Source organism: Lipotes vexillifer, unplaced genomic scaffold (genome assembly GCF_000442215.2).
Source record: "Lipotes vexillifer unplaced genomic scaffold, Lipotes_vexillifer_v1.1 scaffold469, whole genome shotgun sequence".
Classification (NCBI taxonomy): domain Eukaryota; kingdom Metazoa; phylum Chordata; class Mammalia; order Artiodactyla; family Lipotidae; genus Lipotes; species Lipotes vexillifer.
Window position 1 is genome coordinate 2,757,555 of NW_006788006.1, and position 15,045 is coordinate 2,772,599.

The 15,045-nt window shown below is 52.9% G+C and overlaps 1 protein-coding gene across 1 annotated transcript; it reads left to right on the forward strand.

The window, feature by feature from the left end:
• Positions 1-442: 442 nt before the first annotated feature.
• On the forward strand, positions 443-11,270 carry SLC5A5 (solute carrier family 5 member 5). The gene is made up of 15 exons (XM_007461032.1): positions 443-799; positions 1,689-1,754; positions 2,133-2,184; positions 2,367-2,434; positions 3,354-3,508; positions 3,912-4,052; positions 4,134-4,263; positions 5,110-5,198; positions 5,911-6,023; positions 6,098-6,168; positions 6,616-6,702; positions 6,768-6,961; positions 9,002-9,126; positions 9,879-9,994; positions 11,106-11,270. The coding sequence occupies exons 1-15, from the start codon at positions 443-445 to the stop codon at positions 11,268-11,270; spliced, it is 1,929 nt and encodes a 642-aa protein (XP_007461094.1).
• The last annotated feature ends 3,775 nt before the right edge of the window (positions 11,271-15,045 follow it).

Consider the following 15,045-nt stretch of genomic DNA (forward strand, 5'->3'; position numbering starts at 1 on the left):
GGGAGCCCAATAAATCCACAGCCCGCCGCCGCGAGCTGCCCCTTTAAGCCCCACCGAGACCTCCTGCAGTCAGCGCTGAGCACAGCTCCCAGGGAGAGAGGGACGGACGTCTGGGTGGTGAACGCACAGCTGCACCGGGCAATCGGACCGAGTGGGAGGCCAGGTGGACGGACAGACAGACAGACGGTGGAGACAGACACGAAGACGGAGAGGAGGGACAGGGAGACAGGCGACCGCAGCAAGGAGCCACAGATTCCTTGCCCAGGGAGCCCCGGCCCGCGGGGGACCAAAGGGGACAGGCTTGCCGTGTAGCTGCTGAGGCCGAGCATCCTCCCACCTCTGCGCAGTCCTGCCTCCTCTGCCACTGCCAACTTCCCTTACCCGAGACACGCGGGGTGGCTGGAAGGGCGGAGGACACGCCTGGTCCCCTCACGTACACCTCATGGCCACCGTCGAGGCAGGGGCGCGGGCCACGTTCGGAACCTGGGACTACGGGGTCTTCGCTCTCATGCTGCTGGTGTCCACCGGCATCGGGCTATGGGTCGGGCTAGCCGGGGGCGGGCAGCGCAGCGCCGAGGATTTCTTCACCGGGGGCCGGAGCCTGACCGCCTTGCCCGTTGGCCTCTCGCTGGCCGCCAGCTTCATGTCGGCGGTACAGGTGCTGGGCGTGCCGGCCGAGGCCTACCGCTACGGCCTCAAGTTCCTCTGGATGTGCCTGGGACAGCTGCTCAACTCTCTGCTCACTGCCCTGCTCTTCCTGCCGGTCTTCTACCGCCTGGGCCTCACCAGCACTTACCAGGTACCAGGCAGAGGCCCGGCAGCGTCAGGACCTGCCTGGTTGGGGACGCAGGGTCGCGGCGGGGGAGATCCTGAGGCTTTGAACTGCTGTGCAGGGGGCCGCAGGGGGCCACAGGGGGCCGCAGGCGGGCTCCTTAGTGCTTTAATGTGGGGGCCCCCGGGCGGACAGGTGGCGAGGGTTCTGGGAAGAAGCCCCAGGCACTGGGGCCAGGGGCAGGAAGGAGGAAGAGGAGCCGGCGTCCGGATTCTCTTTGGTGGAAACCCGGTCAGGGCGTGGCCAGGCTCGGCCAGGAGTGCACTCACGTGCGTACAGGCACACACTTGCAACCCACATGCCTGGGCTTGCGTACACCCGAGTGCTCGCCGGGCGGCGGGCTCCGGATTCGTAATCCGACATCCCCGCCTCCTCCTCCCTTCGGCAAGGGGTTGCCTCTCTGCTCGGGTTTCCCAAACGTCAAACGGGGCTAATTACAGGACCTCCCTCCAGGGCATTGGGCAAAGTGATTAAAATCTTGACCAGTGTACGGTCGGCAGCCAGCTACAGGCACTGTCTGTATCTTGCCAAAGTTGACTCAGAGAGGCGGCAGCCCCGGGGGACGATCAGACATGAGTGGGAGTGGGTGGGGCTGATGTGTACACACTTGATGGCTCAGTCCTCCTGGGCACACGCCATGTGCACAGGCGCGGGGATGGCGCGTGTGCGCAAGTGTGTGCAGGTAGGTCAGAGTGTGTGCTCCGGGCGGGAGCCCCCGTGGGCAAGAGTGCGGAGAGTGCAGTTGCCCTCCCGAGGGCGGGCAGAAGCCAAGAGGGCGAGTGAAGGACCCCAGACGCCTCGGGCCCCTAGGTAAGGCCTGTCCAAGTGACCATGAGCCCTCGGCTCCTCCTTGCAGTATCTGGAGCTGCGCTTCAGCCGCGCTGTGCGGCTCTGCGGGACCCTGCAGTACCTGGTGGCTACGGTGAGTGGCCTCGGCCCCGCCCTCGCCCCCAGGGTCCAGCTCGGGTCAAATCTTGGTCGGTCCCGCCCACAGCCCTCTCCCTTCCCTCACGACCCCGCCCCGTGGGTCCCGCCCCCATCCCGCAAAGCTTTGCCTAGGTCCCGCCCACAAGCCTTCTGGCCCCGCCCCCAAGGGGGCTCCATCTATAATACAAGTTCGGCCCACAGGTTTCTCGCATGCGCGCTACGCGAGCCCGCCGCGAACCTTCATGGCCCTGCCCGTCTGCCCCCAGTCACGTACCCCAACCACCCTTTTCCCCCTATCTCCTAATGCCTTCTTCACCCAGGAGCCCCCCAATCCCCCCACCCCTACTCACCTGCCCCTGCCCTCTACCTGCAGATGCTGTACACCGGCATCGTGATCTACGCCCCCGCGCTCATCCTGAACCAAGGTTTGACTCGGGGGAGGGTGACTGGGAGGGGACAAAAGCTTAGAGACTGGACCAGGGGAAGGAAGGGGCAGCCCTAGGAGAGACTTGGGAGGGAAGTATCCTCCTGGAGAGAAGAGGGCCCAAGACAGTGGAGGCCAAGTTTACACCCTGCACAGCGGCCTAATGGGAGGGTCTCCTTGCAGTGACAGGGCTGGACATCTGGGCATCGCTCCTGTCTACCGGAGTCATCTGCACCGTCTACACTACTGTGGTGAATGTCCCCCTACCCCCACCCGACGTGGGGCTCCATGTCCACTGAGTGGGAGAGACTGTGGGCAGGCCCATCCACTCCCTACCTTCCCTTCCTCCGGAGGAAGCCTGTGTCCCAACTGGGCCTACTTCCTCATCTTTATTATGAAAGGTGATTTGAAAGGTTTATTGCTGAAAGTCCAAGGACAGTCTAGCTTCAGGCATGGGTGGATCCAGGGGCTACAACAGAGTCCTCTGGGTCCCTCTCCCATCTCTAGGGACCTCATTAGCTCCAGGCTTCCACCCCTTTTGGCTTCCTTCCAGCAGCAAGTGAGTTCCAATTTCAGGATGGGCTGGCTGAAGTCCCCGAAGGGCTCTGTTTGGCTGGCTCTGGTATTCTGTGAAGGATGAGCCATTCACAGATGTTTGGGTAGCTAGGATGTTCTGATCGGCTATTCCTGGAGCTGGGAGCAGGGTTAGCTTCACCCAAGTGACCTGGGTGGGGGAAAGGGCTTCTCCAAAGGAAAATCCAGGGGCTGCCAAGACAAAAACATGAAGAACATGCCAAAGACATGAAGGCTGGATGGGTAAAAACAACAGCTAATAATAACAGTCGTACTAATAATGATAATAATGGTGGCAGCCATCACTCACTGAACACTTGTATGTGCCAGATGCTCTTCCAAATATTTTTCTTGTAGTAACTAATTTAGTCCTCACAATGATACCCTGAGGAAGGTACTGTTATTACCCCCATTTTACAGATAAGGAAACCGAGGCAGAGAGGGGTATTGGTCCCAGCCACTGCTGAAGGCCAGGCCAGGTTGGCCCCAGCCAGGTCCGCCACCTGATTCCTTCTCCCTCCTACCTGTTCCCTGTCCTGTAGGCCCCAGAGAGATTCCCGTCTGACACCCTGTCTCCCTCTCTGTCACATCTTGCAGGGCGGCATGAAGGCTGTGATCTGGACCGACGTGTTTCAGGTCTTAGTGATGCTGAGTGGTTTCTGGGTTGTCCTGGCTCGCGGAACTATGCTCGTGGGTGGACCTGGGCAAGTACTTGAGCTTGCCAAGAACCACTCCAGGATCAACCTGATGGAGTAAGTGAAAACATAAAGGGGGATACTGCGAAACGATGGAGCTGACATCTGTCTGCCCTGGGAGAAGCCAGCCAATGCCTCCTGCTCCAGGAAGCCCTCCTTGCTCCCCTCCCGAAACTCCCCACGGACAGAACCCTGGCTCCCCTTCTCTGTACTCCCATAGCCCCCATCCCTCCATATAGCCCAGACTGGGGACTGCAGGCTCTCTGAGCTCCCAGCTGAACATAGAAAAAATGTTTTCTGAATGCATACATGGATGATTCAAACTCCTAGTCACACTTCAGAACCTACCCCAGGTATCCCTTTAAGGCCCATAAGGTGCAGAATGGCTATCTGGGGCACTTTGGGAGGGTGAAGTCAGTGTGGCATCCCCACATGGCTGACTTTCCCTGCCCTCATCCAGCTTTGACCTGGACCCAAGGAGCCGCTACACATTCTGGACTTTTGTTGTCGGTGGCACATTGGTATGGCTTTCAATGTATGGTGTGAACCAAGCACAGGTGCAGCGCTACATGGCCTGTCGCACGGAGAGACAGGCCAAGCTGTGAGTATTTGGGAGGGGCAAAGTGGATACTTCAGGGACGTGCTGCTCCCCTCCCCTTCTGAGACCACCTCTCCCCACCAGGGCCGTGCTCGTCAACCAACTGGGCCTGTTCCTGATCGTGTCCAGTGCTGCTGTCTGTGGTATCATCATGTTCACGTTCTACCTTGACTGTGACCCTCTCCTGGCAGGGCGTATCTCTGCCCCAGACCAGGTGAGTCTGGTCCAGGCTCCTAGGCCACTTCTATCTACCCACCCCCACTGTGAACCTCTGGATGAGTCTGCGGGTGAGAGTGGAAAAGTAGAGACAGCCTGTGCAAAGGTCCAGGGGCAGGAAAGAGCTCAGCTCACAGGAGGATCTGGGAGGTGATGGAAAGCCATGGGAGGGAGTAGGGGAGGGGCATTTCAGACTCCCTGAAGGCTATCAAGGAGGAGATGGGACCGTGGTGCATCATGAAATGATGACATTAACCATAATGACCCTCTCTCATGTCCCAAGTGTCTACTCTGTGCCTCATGCTGTTCCCTTCACAAGCAGTTAATTTCCCATCAAATCTTTCAACATGTGATGAGGCCAAGGTTGCCATGGCCCTCGACTTACAGATGAGGAAACTGAGGCAGGAGGTCGTGGGTAGAGCAATTGCCTGAGGTCCACAGGCAAGTCAGGGGCCACACCAGGGCCAAGACCTAGACCTGGACACCCTGGCGGGATCTCTGACCCTGAGGTTCAGAGCTGGCAGAGGCTGCAAGACCATCCCATCAGATCCTCCTCTGGGGTCAGATCCTGGACTGTCTGACTGTGTAACCTCAAGCAAGGTGTGTACCTCTTTGGTCTCACTGGCTCCATCAGTAAAGTGGGGATGACACAGGACCTTGCCTCACTCAGGTCCCAGGGCTCTTTGCATGGTATCACAGAGTCGATCAACAAGCACACACACGCCAAGTGCCCACTGTGAGCTTGGTCTGTACAGGGTGCTGGGGATGTGCAGTGTAAGGACAGACAGAAGCCCCTGCCCTTGGGGTGCTGCTGTCCTGGAGGTTGACCCCCGACTCCCCCTAGTACATGCCCTTGATGGTGCTGGACATCTTCGTGGACCTGCCTGGAGTCCCTGGGCTCTTTCTGGCCTGTGCCTACAGTGGCACCCTCAGGTGAGTGGCACAGCTTGCTCACTTGGCCACATCTGAGCCCGTGGGTCCTCCTTGTCTGTGCCAGCCACTCCCCTGTGAGATGGAGTGTTCTGGGCATGTCCATCATTTACTGCTCAGTCCCCATCAGGTGGGCTCTGGCAAAGGGCACACCCTGGGCATAAGGACCCCAGCTGCGGAGTCTTTACCGTCTTATTCCCTGGCAGGGCCACACGAGACCCCTTTCCCTTCTTTCTGTCCTCCACCCCGCAAACAAATGTCTGATAAGCACCTATGTGCCAGGTACTGCTGTTCTAAATACTGGGGCACAGCCATGGCCAAGCGGCCCCCGACTCTTGACCTCAGGGGCCTCACACTCTGGTAGTTTCAAATCGTCTACAGCTTGTGGCCTGCTCCTGCTGTGACCAGAGTTCCACGTGACTGTTCTCTGCACCCCACTATTGCTCTGTAATGAGAACTTGTGTCATTTGTGTCCTTGGTCATGGGTGTCCTTGCTCCTGCGAGGGTGTCTCAGGTCTATGGGGGAGTGTGGACATCTCCACTCCTGAGGAATTCTGTCGCCCCTGCCTCTGCCCTTGGGCTGGCTGGGGGTCCTGGCAGGCCAAATAGTGTGGGCAGCTGGGGGCCTCCCCTAGCAGGTAGGCCCCAGGGTGTGTGTGGCCAATCCCTTGATGTGGCCTGAGGACACCCCGCCCCGCTCCCTTGTACCTGCCAGCACTGCATCCACCAGCATCAATGCCATGGCTGCTGTCACTGTGGAGGACCTCATCAAACCTCGGCTGCCGAGTCTGACCCCCCGGAGACTTGTCATCATCTCCAAGGGGCTGTGTGAGTTGGGGAGACCTGGGTGGGGGGCCAGCGCAGCCTCTCCCCGCTGACAGTGCCATCCCCATCCACTACAGCGCTCATCTACGGCTCGGCCTGTCTCACTGTGGCAGCTCTGTCCTCCCTGCTGGGGGGTGGTGTTCTCGAGGTGAGCCCCGCTCCCCACCCTGCCCTAATCTCCCCAAGAGGTGAGGCAACATCCACGTTGAAATGAGGCTCTGAGAAGGTTATAGTGTCAGCGGCAGAGCTGAGTTCTGACTGAAGCCACAGGCAGGATACTTCCTGCAGCCACCTGGCCAAAAGCAGGGGTGGGGGGTGGCAGCTACGAGCGGGAGTGGTGGCCTGGGGGCAAGAAGGGCCTCCTTCTGGCCTGGAGGTGGAACCAAGTTTGTCAAGAGAGAGAATCAGCGTCTTTGGGAGAGAGGCAGGCACAAGGAGTCCCCTCCCCTTTGGGGAGTCGCCTCCCCTTTAGGGCACAGAGGAGTCTCAAGGTCCACAGTAGAATTCCCCAGGTCTCCCTTTCCCAGCGGGTAAACTGAGGACAGGAAAGGTGGGAGAGCTCTGTTCTCAGTCTCAACCCCACGCACTCTCCCAGGGCTCCTTCACCATCATGGGAGTCATCAGCGGCCCCCTCCTAGGAGCTTTCATCCTGGGAATGTTCCTCCCCGCCTGCAATACGCTGGTGAGTGGGGGTGAGCGAGGTGAGGGGCTGGGAGTACCCTCCACTGACACTGGGTTCCCCATCAGGGCGTCCTGTCCGGGCTGGCGGTGGGCTTGGCGCTGTCGCTGTGGGTGGCCGTGGGTGCCACTCTGTACCCGCCTAGTGCGCAGTCCATGGGGGTCCTGCCTTCATCGGCCGCCGGCTGTGCTGTGCCCTCGGCCAACGCCTCTGGCCTCCTAGACCCGCTTCTCGCCGCCAACGCCTCCAGCAGGGCCTCCAGGTGAGCGAGCTGGTCTGAGCGGGAGGCGTGGCCAGGGAGGGATCCTGGCCCGATTGAGAGGAGGAGCGGGGAGCAGGAAGAAGTGAGGAAAGGGCATTCCCAGCAGAGGGGAAAGAAAGTGCAAAGGCTCTGAGACCAGAGTTCAATTTATTTATTTATTTATTTATTTATTTATTTATTTACTACTCTTCCTTGCGGTGAGCGGGCTTCTCATCGCGGTGGCTTCTCTTGTTGCGGAGCATGGGCTCTAGGCGCACGGGCTTCAGCAGTTGTGGCTCTAGGGCTTAGTTGCTCCGCGGCATGTGGGATCTTCCCGGACCAGGGATCAGAACCCGTGTCCCCTGCATTGGCAGGTGGATTCTTAACCACTGCGCCACCGGGGAAGTCCCCCAGTGTTCACTTTAGTGCATTCCAACTACGGTGAGGTTGGGGTGGATTTAATGTGAGGAGTAAGGATGGGAGATGAGGTCCAGCCAGAGGAATCTGGTTCTTTTCTTTCTAAATTGAGATATCATTTACAGACCATAAAATTAACCGTTAAAAGTGGCTTTTAGTATATTCCCCAGGCTATACAATCATCACCACTAACTGAAGAATATTTTCATTACCTCAAAAACAAAAACAAACAAACCAAAAAAGACCAAAAAATAAAACTCTGTACGCTTTAGCAGTCACTCCCGATTTCCACCTCCCTCTAGCCCCTGGCAACCACTAATCCAGTTTCTGTCACTATGGATTTGCCTATTCTGGACATTTCATATGAATGAAATTGTACAGTGTACGGCCTGTTGTCTCTGGCCTCCTTCACTCAGCATGGTGTTTTTAAGGTTCATCCACATTGTAGCATGTATCAGTGCTTCATTCCTTTTATGGCTGAGTAATATTTCACTGTATGGATGGATCAATTTTATTTATCCTTCATCAGTTGATGGACATTTAGTGATTGTCAACAGTGCTGCTATGAACATTTGCGTACAAGTATTGGTGTAGACATGTGTTTTCATTTCTCTGGATATATACCTAGGAGTGGAATTGCTGGATCCTATGGTAATTCTATGTTTAACTTTCTGAGGAGCCACCAGACTGTTTTCCACAGTGACTACATCATTTTACATTCCCTCCAGCAATATATGAGTGTTCCAATTTCTCCACATCCTCTCCAATACTTGTTATTTTCCCCTTTTAAAAATTCTAGCCATCCTACTGGGTATGAAGTGATATCTCATTGTGGTTTTGATTTGTGTTTCCCTAATGACTAAGGATGTTGACAATCTTTTCATGTGCTTACTGGCCATATTTATATCTTCTTTGGAGAAATGTCTACTCAGATCCCTTGCTCATTTTTAAACTGGGCCATTTGTCTTTTCATTGTTGAGTTGTAATTTATATATTCTTTATAATTCTGGATATTAGATCCTTATCAGATGTACGATTTGCAAATATTTTTCTCTCATTCTGTGTGTTGTCTTTCATTCTGTTGACAGTATCCTTTGATATACAAAAGTCTTCCATTTTGATGAAGTCCTGTTTATCTATGTTTTCTTTGTTTTGTTTTGTTTGGCTGTGCTACGTGGTTTTTAGGATCTTAGTTCCCTGACCAGGGATTGAACCCACCCCCTCAGCAGTGAAAACAAGGAGTCCTAACCACTGGACTGCCAGGGAATTCTCTCTATGTTTTCTTTGGTTGCTTGTGCTTTTGGTGTCATATCTAAGACACTATTGCCAAATCCAAGGTCATAAAGATTCACAGCTGTTTTCTTCTTGGAGCTTAATTTGGTTTGATTCTGAGGGCAATAGGGATCCATGGAGGGTGACGAGAAGTAGCAGGAGGTGATCTGAGTTACATTTTAGCAATGCTCCCTCTGCTTGTGTGTACAGAATGCCTGAGGGTGTTGGTGGGATAGCAGCAGGGAAGGAGAACTCGCACACGTCCAGATGAGCAATAATGGAGCACTGGGCTGGGTCGTGGGAGTGGAGACGGGAAGAAGCAAATGGACTGGGAGTGGATTTTAGACTCATGCTCAACTCTCCCTCCCCCAGCCTCGAAATGGACCCTGATCAACCCACCTTAACTGACAGCTTCTATGCCATTTCCTATCTCTATTATGGTGCCCTGGGCACACTGAGCACCGTGCTATGTGGAGCTCTCGTCAGCTGCCTGACGGGTAAGGAGGGTGTGTGGCATCCTTAGAGGTCATCCTGTCCCTCCCTCTGCCTCTAGGACCCACCAGACAGGGAGGGAAGGAAGGATCCTTCTGCCAGCCAAGTGGCCACTGTGTGCTAGCCGCATCTACACCCTTTGTGCTGCATCACCTTCAGGACAACCCTCCACCTCGTGGGACTTGTCCCACTTTGCAAAGGCAGAAACACAGGCATCCCCTATCCACCTCTCTATTCCCTCTTCGCCCCCCAAAATTAAGTCTTTGCTGGAGGAAGTCGGGTAGGGCCACGAGACGCTGTCCCTGGTGCTGATATATCTTCTCATCAAGGCCTTAGCAACTCTGTGCTCCTCCAGGAATTCTGAATCCCATGGAGAAGTGGAAAGAGATCAAAAGAAATCAATAGAGATAATAGTACCTGTTCTCGCTTCCTGAGTCTCAGACTTTACATTCACCAGGCCTTTATTGAGTCTTTCTCTGTTGGGCAATATTCTAGACGATAGGGACATAGGAGTGAATGGAAGCATGTGCCGGACCCTCCTGGCCATCCACTGTTGTTCTATTACAACCCCTCACTGTATAGATGAGACAACTGAAACCCAGAGGGGGGCAGAGACTTGCCAGTGTCCCCAGTGGGTCACTGTAAGATCTCGGATTGGAAACCATCAGAGCTCTCCCTTCCCCTCCCCAGGGCCTGGTCTCCAGTCCCCGCCCCCCACCCCTCGCTAAACAATTCCATTTTCTCTCTACCCCCTCAGGCCCCACCAAGCGCAGTGCCCTGGGTCCTGGTCTGCTGTGGTGGGACCTCACACGGCAGACAGCATCTGTGGCCCCTAAGGAAGAAGTGGCCATGCTGGATGACAGCTTGATGAAGGTCAGTCCAGGGCTGTGCTCCCGGAGTTGGGGGAGGGGCAGTGAAGTGGCTTCCGGTGCTCTGTGTGTGGCCATAACTCAGGGAAGTGACAGGGTGAGTCAGCATGTTTGTCTTCCTCAACTTCTCCTTACCTCCAGTGGAAAGGCTCAGTTGGGAGCTAATGTGTCTTCAACACTTTCTATTACCCCCTTTAACAAGCACTGAGAATTCATCTTCATTGTATCTGTTTTTACAATTACTTCCAATCTATGGCAAGTGAAACTGGTTTGTCTTTTGGTGTTGATATAAAGTGTCTCCTGAAAATAAAATTGCTTAATTCAAAAGTGAGTCAACTTAGGAAAAATCTTACATAAGAAACACCACAGGGAGTAGACCAACCTTGGCCAAAGCCGTGTGGCTGCTATTGGAATGTCCTGAGTTTATGAAACATTGTCCCTGGGGGGTCTGATCCAGGCCTGCTCTTGCTTTGGATTCCCTGTTTCATTCCCTTATTTATTAAGCACTTGCTGTGTATCCAGACCTGTACTGGCAGGAGCAGAAGAAAGCTAAACCAAGAAAGGAATAGGATCTAAGCAGGTGGTGAATATTAGGAAGAAAATAAAGCAGAATACTATGATGGGGATAGCCGCTTGGAAGAGGTGACATTAATAGAGTCCAGAATGAGAAGGAGAGAGCCATAGGAAAATCTGAGGGAAGGACATTCTTGGTGGAGGGCACAGCAGGTGCAAAGAGTCTAAGGCCAGAGCAGACTCAACAGTGAGGGCTGGGGAGGGAGGGGATTTGGCTTAAGTGTTTTAAAGCTCCCTCCAGCTGCTGTAGGAAAATATTTATTCTCTTGAAGAACAATAGGCAGAGTCAGAGAGAGGTGAGCAGGCATCCATGGAAGCTCTGATGGCCTGGACTGTAGGTGACACGGGCATGGGGGAGAGAAGTGGATGGAGGTTTTGGATGCAGAAGGGACAGGACTGACCTATGCACTGGACAAGGGGATATTGTGCAACTCTGCCCAGGTTCTGTCCTCCCAGGCCCTCTGTCCCCAACTGGAGGATATCTGAGCTGACACAGCAGAAGTGCTCTTTATGACAGGGTCTTTCTTCTCTCCTCACCCCAGGGTGCTGAAGAATTGCCCCCAGGAGCCAAGAGGCCTCCTGACTTCCTGCCCACTGACGAGGACCATCTGCTCTTCCCGGGTCAGAAGGAGATGAATGGAGCTGGCTCCAGGACCCCAGGCAGTGAACATGACAAAGGTCTTAACCTGCGAGAGACAGACCTCTGAGGCAGTCAAGGACTGACCCGCCTGGGATGGAACCCCAGGGGAGCCAATCCCAGGCCATGAGCCGATGGTCTTGGGCTCCTATTGGCTAGGCCACATCATATGCAAATAAGCTCAGGACTGCACGTCCCTACCCTATGGGAAGAGGTGAAGCCCCACCTCCAGAAAGTCATTTTTTTCCTGCCTCCTCCTTCCAGCTGGACCCAAGTCTTAGATGCTGCACCCCTGCCCACTCCCCCAAAACAAGGCCAGATATTTCTCTACATACAAAAGTAAGATGTTGGAGTCCCCTCTGGACAACATGGGAAATCCCCAGGCCCAACACTGGGGTCTGAGAAAGACCCCAGTTCTTCCCTGGGAAGTATCTGAACCTTAGCAATGATTTTGGACGTCCTCAGGCCCAACCCCTTGTGCCCACTTCACAGGTAGGGAAACCAAGGCCTGGAAAGGGGCATTGACTTGGCCAAGGTCACAGAACAAACCAGAGACTCATCGAGAGTTGGACACCAGCTCTCCCTCCTTCATCCCTTCCCTATTTTCCTCCCTTTGGAGGAACAGATGTCACATGGCCTCTGATCTTGTGAGGAGGAGGGAAGGAGAAAGGAAGAATAATGTTTTCAGCCTTCCTTCTGTGCCTGGACACTTTACCCATCTCGTCCATTAAGGACCATGAGCCCACTTTACAGAGGAAGAAACTGAGGCTCAGCGAGGTTGCCTGAGGTCACACAGCGAGTCGGGTCAGGGCAGGGACAGACCTGGGTGCTGCATGATGCTGAGGCTCCGTTGACGATGTGTTGCTGGTATACAGGCGAGCTCACATACCAGAGACGCATTTGACCCTTGGTTGGAGACTTCATCCATGCACATCAAATAAATGGACTCTTGATGTTCTGTCTTCTCTGAAAAATCATTTTGGCTGTCACCCTAGATCTCCTCAGTCAGATCTGAGTGCAAATCTCTTTATCACTATCCCCAAGCCTATGATGAATAAACCTGAGTATTTAAAGCATCAGAGCAAGATGATCACTCCCATGCTAGGGTGCATTACACTGCCTTCCCAGACACACAGCTTCTCTCCCCTCCTGACTCCCTCCCAAAGCATCCCCTCCTCACTGCCCTTTGTACACTGTCCCTGCACCAGCCCCTGGGGTTTCTGTGACACTGAGAGCTGGCTGTACCCACCTCTGCCCACAACTGCCATGGCTCCCATGGCCTCCAGAGAAGCATCCCCTGCTCACCTGGCAGTTGGGGCCCTTATGCTAGGTTCAATAGGGTAGCCCCCAAATTCACATCTACCTGGAAACTCAGAATGTAAGCTTCTTTAAAAATAGGGTCTTGGCAGGTGTACTTGGTCAAGTTAAGATTAGGTCATACTGGGACTTCCCTGGTGGCGCAGTGGTTGAGAATCCGCCTGGCAGTGCAGGGGACACGGGTTCAAGCCCTGGTCCAGGAAGATCCCACATGCCACGGAGCACTACTACAATCCTGTATGCCACAACTACTGAGCCTGCGCTCTAGTACCCGTGAGCCGCAACTACTGAGCCCACGTGCCACAACTACTGAAGCCGGCACGCCTAGAGCTTGTGCTCCACAACAAAGAGAAGCCACCACAATGAGGAGCCTGCGCACCACGACGAGGAGTAGCCCCCACTTGCCACAACTAGAGAAAGCCTGCATGCAGCAACGAAGACCCAGTGCAGCCAAAAATAAACAAATTAATTAAAACTAAAAATTAGGTCATACTGATTAGAATGGGCCCTGAATCTAATGACTGTGTCCTTATTAGAAGAGGAGAAAAGACACAGACACACAGGGAGAAAACTATGGACAAAGAGGCAGAGATGAGTAATGTACCTACAAGCCAAGGGATGCCAAGGATTGCTGGAGTCACCAGAAGCTGGGAGTGAGGCAGGGGAGGAATTCTATCCTAGGGCCTTCAGAGGAAACACGGCCCTGCCAACATCTTGATTTTGAACTTTGGGTCTCCAGTACTGCGAGAAAATTTATTTCTATTGTGTTAAGCTGTGGCAGCCTCAGGAAATGGATATACCCCTCCTGATCTGGCCTCTCTTGACCACTCAGAGACCTGGCCCTCTGTGCAGGCTGTTTCATGGAGACCTTTAGATTTGGACTTAAAAATGACCATCACAATTTTTTTTTTTTTTTTCGGTACGTGGGCCTCTCACTGTTGTGGCCTCTCCCATTGAGGAGCACAGGCTCTGGACGCGCAGGCTCAGCGGCCACGGCTCACAGGCCCAGCCGCTCCGCGGCATGTGGGATCTTCCCAGACCGGGGCACGAACCCGTGTCCCCTGCATCGGCAGGCGGATTCTCAACCACTGCGCCACCAGGGAAGCCCTAAAAATGACCATCACAAATTTTAAATCAGTGACTGAGTAAAGTGGGAACCAGACTTTCGGCTGGTTGATGGTCCTTTCTCAAAGCACAGTTCAGGGTGGGGCAGGGAGCAGGGCTGAGGCTTCCCAGTGCAGGCAGAACAAGCTGGTCTGGCTGCTGTTTTAGAGATCCAGCCATGTTGTCGTGTGTATCGGTCGTTCATCACTTACTATTGCTGAGTAGTACTCCACTATATGGATGGACCACCGGTCTGTTCATCCATTCACTAACATTCATGTTATTTCCAGCTTTGGGCTATTACAAATAAAGTTGCTAAAAACATTAGTGTACATGTTTTTGTGTGAACTTTCATTTCTCTTGGGTCAGTTCTTAGGAATGAAATGGCTGGATCCAACGGTAAGTGTATGTTTATTTTAGAAATTGTCAAACTGTTTTCCAAAGTGGTTGACTCATTTTACATTGTCACAAACGATATATGAGTTCCAACTGCTCAACATCCTTGACAGAACTTACATGGTCCATCCTTTTAATTTTGGCCATTCTCGTGTGTGGGGGGTTGTATCTCAATGTGGTATTGATTTATATTTCTCTGATGACTGAAGATTTTGAACATCTTTTCACATGCTTGTTATCTATCCATATAGTTTTGACCAAGTGTCATTCAAACCTTTTGCCCAATTCTTAACTGGGTTCTTTTATTTTCTTGTTGTTGCAAGAATTATTTTTGTATTCTGGATACAAGTTCTTCATTGGTTATAAGCATTGCCAATATTTTCTTCCAAATTGTGTCTTGCCTCTTTAGTTGCTTAATACTGCCTTTGAAAGATCAGAATTGTAGTTTTGATTTCCGAAAAATTATAATTTTTTGTTTTCCTCTTTGTGGCAAAAATTACATAAAATAAAAGTCATGATTTTAACCATTTTAAAGTGTATAGTTCAGTGGCATTAAGTACATTCACATTGTTGTACAATCACCACCATCCATCTCCAGAACTTTTTACTCATCTGAGACTGAAATTCTATACCCATAAATACTAATTCCCAATTCTCCTCTCCCACCAGCCCCTGGTAACCATCATTCTATTTTATTTTTTGGCTGTGCCATGAAGCTTGCAGGATCTTAGTTCCCCAACCAGGGATCAATCCTGGGCCCCCTGCAGTGGAAGGTTGGAGTTCTAACCACTGGACAGCCAGGGAATTTCCTCAGCATTCTATAGTCTTTGTCTATGAATTTGACTATTCTATGGAGCTCATATAAGTGAATCATACATTATTTATCTTTTTGTGTCTGGCTTATTTCATTTAGCATAATGTCTTCAAAGTTCATTCATGATGAAGCAGCTGTCAGAATTTCCTTCCATTTAGAGGCTGACTAATATTCCACTGTATGTATATACTACATTTTGTTTATCCATTCATCC

Excerpts from the sequence above, each read along its gene's own strand:
- SLC5A5 (XM_007461032.1), top strand. The coding sequence starts at position 443 with ATGGCCACCGTCGAGGCAGGGGCGCGGGCCACGTTCGGAACCTGGGAC. Across the intron at positions 6,024-6,097 it reads CATCATCTCCAAGGGGCTGT|CGCTCATCTACGGCTCGGCC; the intron begins GTGAGTTGGGGA and ends CATCCACTACAG. Across the intron at positions 6,703-6,767 it reads TCCCCGCCTGCAATACGCTG|GGCGTCCTGTCCGGGCTGGC; the intron begins GTGAGTGGGGGT and ends GTTCCCCATCAG.